General features: G+C 45.3%; 2 protein-coding genes across 4 annotated transcripts in view; both read right to left on the reverse strand.

The window, feature by feature from the left end:
- The window catches only part of LOC102378731 (A-kinase anchor protein 2), a 265411-nt gene extending 261587 nt beyond the window's left edge, over nucleotides 1-3824 (reverse strand). For all 3 annotated transcript variants that reach the window (XM_025216057.1, XM_006034132.3, XM_025216056.1), the window contains exon 1: nucleotides 3807-3824. The gene's annotated coding sequence lies outside the window, so the exon portion shown is untranslated. The remainder of the gene's footprint in view (nucleotides 1-3806) is intronic.
- Nucleotides 1-5668, reverse strand: part of PALM2 (paralemmin 2) — a gene marked incomplete at its 5' end in the record, with an annotated part of 30368 nt that extends 24700 nt beyond the window's left edge. The window contains 2 exons of the mRNA XM_025216058.1: nucleotides 3807-3828; nucleotides 5540-5668. Of these exons, the coding sequence (XP_025071843.1) occupies nucleotides 3807-3828; nucleotides 5540-5668 (151 nt within the window). The remainder of the gene's footprint in view (nucleotides 1-3806; nucleotides 3829-5539) is intronic.
- Nucleotides 5669-7484: the final 1816 nt, after the last annotated feature.

A 7484-nucleotide genomic window follows, 5' to 3' on the forward strand; every position in this document is an offset into this window, starting at 1 on the left:
CACACTTCTGATTGGCAAAGGAGCCCCAATGGCTCCATCCCTCACTGCTGATTGGCTGCAAGGGCTGTCCATCATGCAGCCCTGCCCCTTGCTGCCAATTGGTGGAGAGGGGTGGGGCCACATGACATGTGGCCCTTGCAGCCAATCAGTGGTGAGAGGCAGTGGTGGCAGCTATCTTGTCCACAGCTGTTCAAGTGGGCAGCCCTCCCTCCCCTCTTTTCTGTCCTGTTGGGCTGCTGCAGAATGCTGAGGACTGCTGGCTCCTTTTGAGGAGCCAGAATTTTATTTTCTGTAGGTTTTTTTTCCATGGATTTTGCAAGCATTGCCTGGATTTCATCAGCAATGCCAGTTTTCACAGAATCTACAAAATCGTGAATTTGGTAGGTCCCCACTCATAAAGCTCTCCATACAGCCCCATATTTGGACCATTCCACATATCCTTCATCTATATTTACAGATGAAGACCTGGGTCAACCAATGGAGGGCTCATAGTCTTAACTTTGGTATTTTATGTCCTACCAGTTTGATGTGCATCAAGTATCAGTGTTTGGAGTGCAAGTTATTGTAGATAGATGCTGTCAAACACAACACGTGTGGGCTTCCTCTTCAAGTGCATTTACCTCTTAAAGTGCTGTCTGGCAACACGTTAATTTAAACAGCTTTTACGCTTACTTGCTGACCTAAATGCAAAGTTCAGTATTCAGGCTCATCGGGTGCATTTGGGTCACTGAATCCATAAACTAATTATTACTGTACACATCCATCAAAGCAGTGTGTGGCAGGGCACTGTTTGTGCCTGCCACTTTAAGGGCCAGAAGACAGCGGCCAGCAGGTGCCTGATGAGGGCAGCCATTTTAGATTCATATAAATGGGGCAGTTTTGCTGCTGGGAGGCCAGGTAACAACATTGCCTAGCTGCAGGTATCATCTGGAGGTAAGGGAGGAGCCGTAGGGGATGGTCAGGAGGCTCCTGGTCCTGGGCATGACCTAAAACTGTACCCTCCTAGGAGTGGGTGGCCTGGTGGGGCTCTCAGTGGTGCGGGAGCCCCCAGGAAATGCCAGGCCAGTTACCACCCTGGTGAAAGGCGGGTCGGGGCACCTTAACCCCTAGCCCCCACAACCAGGTGGGTTACCCCCTAGAAAGTGGACCACAGAGAGAGAGAGAGAGAGAGTGGGGCCATAGACTCTTAACCTGTCTTGACATCCCCCGACTGGTCCAAGCTGGGGCCAGGACCGGAAGGGTCAAAGGGCCAGGGGCCCACAGCGAGGGACACCCAGAGCCGAGGGCCTGGGGTTCCGGCTGGCCTGGAGGTGGGCCAGGGCTAGTAGAGCCAAAGGTCCCAGGGGGACCAGACCCATAAGGGGGAAGCAACTCAGGGAGTTATGCAGCCAGGAATGAAGGCAGAATAGGCTGCCTGAACAGAGGGATCTAAGTGGGGTCCAACTAGTAGGATTCTGGGGCACAGTGTGGGGCCGGTGATATGGATAACATCTGGATGCCAACTGTGAGGCTTGGGCTGCGGTGTAGGGGAGGAACGGAGCCGCAGATAACACCCTCTGGCGTCAGGGCGAGAAATGGGCAGCCTCCCGCTTTATTAACATCAATTAATGAATTAACAACAAGGCGTGATGGACGGGAAGGCAGGCGGTTAGACCAGAAACAGGTGGGCGGGTCACAGTGAGATTGGCCTGGAGCTGGCCCCCTGTTACGCAGTGCTTTCTAACTACATGGACGTTTTTACACACAATATAATTCACTGATGAAGTAATTTTAAACTTACTCAAAACAGGTTATTAATCTAAATGAAAAAGAGTCCTCATTTTATTCAACTGTTTATGAACACTGTGCGAATACAGACAACTGAAGGAGAATTGCTTTTATAGTAAGCAAAGAGAATTTGCAGCATTTGGGCAGCATATAGTATTGAAGTCAAGGTGGTAAATGTATGATGGCTCTTTTGGCTGTTTAAGCCCTTCCTGGCTTTAATTAATATTATATGCATTCAAAACCAGAGGAACATTCTCCAATAGAATTTTTTTTTCCATTAGAAAATTCCAATTTGTGAATCTGAAAATATTCCATGGGAACATGTCACCTTTGATAAAACTTTTGATGGAAAGCAGGCATTGTGATGACCCGCTGGAGCTTTAGACTGTGCAGCAGGTGACTCCCCAGTTCCCCTAGAGATACAACTCCTTGGGCAAGAGGTTCTCCAAGCTTCCTAGCTAACTGGGCCAGCAGTTTGCCAATAGGTGGGCAGCCCTGGGAGTGTGAAGGAAATCCATTGTGGGAAAACTAAAATGTAATTTATTTTGCAGTCTTTTCTTTCCAGGATTTTTTTCTCTCTAGCTCTTGGCACAAGCTGGGAAGGAAGGTTTCCTGAAAATTTAAAATCTCTTTTGTGGAAAGTAAAAGTTCGTGACTATTTCTTGTCTTTGCAGTGGCATGACATTGGCAGTGATGTTGCTCCCTTGCTTTACCTGTGGCAACTTCAGGTTTTAGGTACTTTGCCTGGCAGTTCTGGATGCAGGTTGCTTATGCTGTTTCAAGAGTACTAGTAGGTTAGATTAAACAATTCTATAAAATGGCTTAGATAGGGATGGTCCTGCCTTCAGCAGAGGGCTGGACTAAATGACCTCCTGAGGTATCCTTCCAGGCCACTTTTCTATAATATGGAATGCCATTAGCCTTGTAGCTTTCTTTAGGCTAATGCCAGCAAGACTGACTTAATAGAAAGGCAGTACCTCAGTTATATGATGTGCTACACTACCTCTTGTCTTAAGATTTATGCGATCAAATTATCTGTCTGGTTCATGGTCTGTCAAAAGAAGCATCTTTGTGCCTCAGAGAATGTTATTTCTTGTCAATGACATGGCAAAGGCTGTTGAATGAGGTACATGGGGAAATAAAACTCTAGGGTGATATATAAGCAACTAAATAAAGCATATTATGTAGAGGAAATATGTAGTAGACAAAATATGCACTGGGCTCAGAACTGAGGGCAAAGAAAAAGCCTTCCAACACTTATGTCTGCATCAACCAACCCAATCAAAAGAATCATTCCATCTGATGGGGTTACACTTCATCATGCGGTCCTTTCTGCAGGCGTTTCAAAATCCTAAAATGGGGACTGCAGAGAGCTTTCATATTTATCACTAGGAAACATGTTCAAGTTCTATATGAGTCTTGCTCCCAAAAATAAAGCAACATTCCGAAAATGCTGGACATAAGCATAGGCATATTTAAAGTTAAAAGCATTTCTATGGTTTATTCAAATGTAACACAGTAGAACTTAACCCCACATGTGTTTGACACAAAAACATTGTAAAGCGTAATGAACAGTAGAACAATTTCTTCATGTGATAAAATAACTGCAAAGCAAAAAACTTAATGGCTTCAATCAAAAAAATCACAGACAGCCTAAATCAGGGCTGTCCAACTGGTGGCCTGTGGGCAGCATCCAGGCCACGTGGTGCCTGCCTGCTAGCCACACCCACTGCCCACGTGGCAGGGAGGGGGCATGCTGCTTGTGAGGCAGTACTGGGGAGTGGGGTTGAGGGGAGCTCACTGGCATGGTGTCGCAGGAGGGCTCGTTCTGTTTGTATGGTAGGGGTCCTGGTAACCCATACAGTGTGCAGCCTGTGTGGTGTGTGGCCCAAGGCCCAGGACTGCTGCAGCCACTCTAAAGTTGGACAGCCCTGCCCTAAATACTAGCAATAATCCTCATCCTGCAACAATTAGCAGCAGTATTTTATTACAAATCACCCACTAAAACTATAATTATTAATCATGGTATAAACACTTACCACCATCCTGCTGCAAGAACCTCTGTAAAGACAAAAAGATGGGGCTTGATTAAGTCTTCATGTGATGTAAAATACTGAAGTGTTATTCTAGATTCTTTATCTGTGTTTGCTGTGTGCAAAACTCCTTGGAAAAGGAAATGGCTACTTAGCTATAGGGGTGGTTAGAATAGAGGAGTACAGTGTAAGCCAGTCAAGATGCCCATGGGTAAACTGGGAAGCCATTTGTCTAATCCCACTGACTTCAATATAAGACACAGCTCAGACTGATATGAATGTGCCTGCTAAATCAACAGGAACAGCCTGCCTCTGCTGTTTGCATCTCATTCAGACTTGTTACTCACCCTTGGCTCAACCTCTGCTCAGCTGTTCACAACCCAGAGGGTGAAAGGATAGGATGATTAGCAGCCTACTCAGCTTGTTGGTTAATTTTCTAATTGCCAAATGAGCTTGCTTTATGTGGGTTCAATGCTGCGTGCCATCACTTAGATGACTGCACCTACTGATTAAAGTGGGAAGCAAATGTTTAGGTATGAGGCATGTGATTTGGACCTCAGGCTCAATTAGAGTGGGAGCCTGCTGAATATACATACTAGGAGAGCTACTAACAGAAGAGATTCTCTACATAGAAGCTGTAGAAGTGAATAAGAGAGACTGCTCTCCAACTAGCCTGTTAGTCTCCTTTGTGTCCTTCATGGTGGCTGCAGGACTTCTATCTTTTCTCGCCCTGTGAAATGGAGAGAAGCCTTTCTACCACAAAGGCTAATCACCATTTTTTCTGGTCTTGCTCAGCTTAGTAATGGTTGTGCCCTCCATTGCTATCCTCCACCTCTGCATAGGCATTAGGGCTGTGTGAAGCTTTGGTCCCTGATTCAATTTGGTGGAGATTCAGCCCGATTTGGTGGCTGAATCTCTGAATCCAAATCAAATCAGGAGACCCTTTAATCTCTCCGAATTGAATCAGAACCTTCTGAATCAATTCGGAGAGATTCGGAAAGATTTGATGATTTGGCCATAGACACAAATTTAAATGTTTTTTCTACATACCTCAAGGTACCAGGTGGCTTGTGAATGCTGAGATGCTGGGGCAGATGGAGCATCCCACAGGAACATGGGGGGTGGGTGGGTCCCCAATGCACTTGGCAGCAGACCAGGAAGTGGACCAGAAGCACTTCCAGTCCACTTCCAGGTCCACTGGGGAGCACACAGGGGGGTCCCCGCATGCCTCCGGCTCATGACTGGTGCCTCCTGGGTCTGGGGGGCACCTGGGGTTCCCCCACGGCTGATTGCTGAGCCAGGGAGGAGTAGGGGGCCCCCAGCGTGCTTGACAGTGGACCCAGAAATGGAACAGAAGTACTTCTGGGTTCGCTGCTGAGCACGCAGGAGCCCACCCCCCCGCGCTCCTGTGGGATGCTCCATCCACCCCAGCATTGCAGCATTCACAAACCATGCCTGGTACCTTGAGGTATGTAGAAAAAATATTTAAAGCTGTGTCAATAGCCGAATCGCTGATTCTCTGAATCAGCATTGAATCTTCAGGTTCGGATTCAGCCGAATTGAATGGGGGACAGTGATATGAATCAACGAATCGAATCACTGTCCCTGATTTGGGCCAAATCAGAATTGAATACATCCCATTTTGCACACCCCTAATAGGCATGTTATACTGTATCAGTTACTTTCAGTCAGTATTAAGACATCTGCCTTGGACTCAGGCTCTCTCTGACACTACATACCTTTTGTAAGTCCTCAAATGATTTTTCAGTCTCTTTTAGTTTCTCCAAGATGATTTGTTCTTTGGCAGATATCTGGGATTCTTCACTTTCTAGTTTCTCTATTTCTTTTTCCAGTCTGTGGAAGATATAAGAAATAATTCAAAGGTTTATTATTCATTTGAAGGCAGCATCTCCTTGGTGGATGGCCATTGAGTATTTATCACCATCTTAAACATAGCAGCAGAGACAGCTTTCAAAATCTGTGTCCAATCTGGCTGCTTAGAACATGGGGAGACTAGGTCAAAGATGGACCTTACTACCCTGCAAATGCTCTTGGCTCTAGGTCCAAAAGGTAGGAATTGTATCCTTAAACATGCACAGTTTAGTTCAGTCTATTTTGATGTCACTTTAACACCCATGTTTCCTGCTCCAGCTGTATACACACAGATGTACATTTTGGGAAAGATAAAAAAAGATATGTATGTAAATATGCAATAAGAATTAAAGTGATAAGAACCTTCATATGCTTTTATGGCATAAAAAAGGGAACTTTGAACACAGGAGATTAGGGAAAAAAGAATGTGTATCTGACAAAAGCCAAGAAAGGTATCTGGTGTTTACTCACTCTGATCAAGGACAAGAACATCTGTTTTGTTGTAATTTGGGAAGGTGCTAAGCACATCAGTTCAGAAGTTTGAATAACGGGTTTGTTATGGAGGATTTTCCAGAAGAGAAGTTTATTTCAATCACAAAAATCAGTCAGGGCTTAGCTTTGATTTCCTTTAATTGCTTATTGGGTGATCTGCATTCTTGTTTTTATTCAGTTATGTCTTTTTTCCCTTTCCTTTTTCTTTCTCAAATCCCCACTGCTTGCCTGTCTGCCTGCTACCCCAATTAAAAGAACAGTCAGGCAGATGCAACAGGAAATCAACCTTTTTTGACAGCACCTCTTGTTTTCTGCTTTCTTAACCCCTTGTTTGATTCTCTCAAGAAGCAGTGATAGCAACACGAAACTAGGGGACAGCAAGAAAGTGGGGGAAGCTGTCAGGGTCCTGAGCTGGGGAAGAAAGCCCATGGATTTTTAATATGATACTAAATAAGACTATGCATAACAGCTGCCTTTAAGCATACATGTGCTTAAAGATAAGCTGATTTTCACCAAATGGGGACCTGGCCCTAAATTGGGTGATAGGGAAGATTGGTCTGGTCATGAGAAAATCTGTATGACCAAACACAATGTTGGACCTTTATTCCTGGCCTTTCTCATTATCAGTTATAAGAAAATGCTGAAGGCTCTAGAAGTGTCTTGGTAGAAGCCATATGCTGTGCTATTGAACCTAACAGGTTCATTCAGTGGAATGACTGCTGAAGGAGCATAGAAGTGATTTGCTTCAGTGAGTAGCCAGCTACGCCTTATATTAGGGGTAGCCAACCTGCAGCATGGGTGCCACAAGTGGCATGGGCAGTCTCTGTGCGGGGCATGCAGCAGATTGGGGAGGGCAAGCAGCACAGTGGCAAATAGGACAGGATGGAGAAAACAAAGCAACAAATGAAACAGGGAGCAGAGGACTGGAAGCAGAAAGCAGAGCAGCAGATCAGGCAGGGGAAGGGGATCGGAGTGGCCCTTGGGGAAGGTGCAGGGCTAATTTGTGGCATGGCTGCTGAGAATGTTACCCCCACCCGATGGCCGTGCATAAAAATCACCACACTATTTACATTATTCCTTATGCTTAATAGGGGGAAGGTAATATTACAGGGGTACTTAAGTATTATTACAGGTAATTAAAAAGTTTAGGAGAAAGCAAAGAGCAGAAGTATACAGGCATGCATATCTAATGTACTCATAAGTATACCATCTAGGTGCCAAATACTTCATTGGAAAGTACTCATTCTACCAGAAAGGACTAGACTCTCCACTCTTCTCACTTATGCAGCATTCATAGCTGATGAGTTCTGCTGGAAAGAG

Source organism: Alligator sinensis, unplaced genomic scaffold (genome assembly GCF_000455745.1).
Source record: "Alligator sinensis unplaced genomic scaffold, ASM45574v1 scaffold371_2, whole genome shotgun sequence".
NCBI classification, from domain to species: domain Eukaryota; kingdom Metazoa; phylum Chordata; order Crocodylia; family Alligatoridae; genus Alligator; species Alligator sinensis.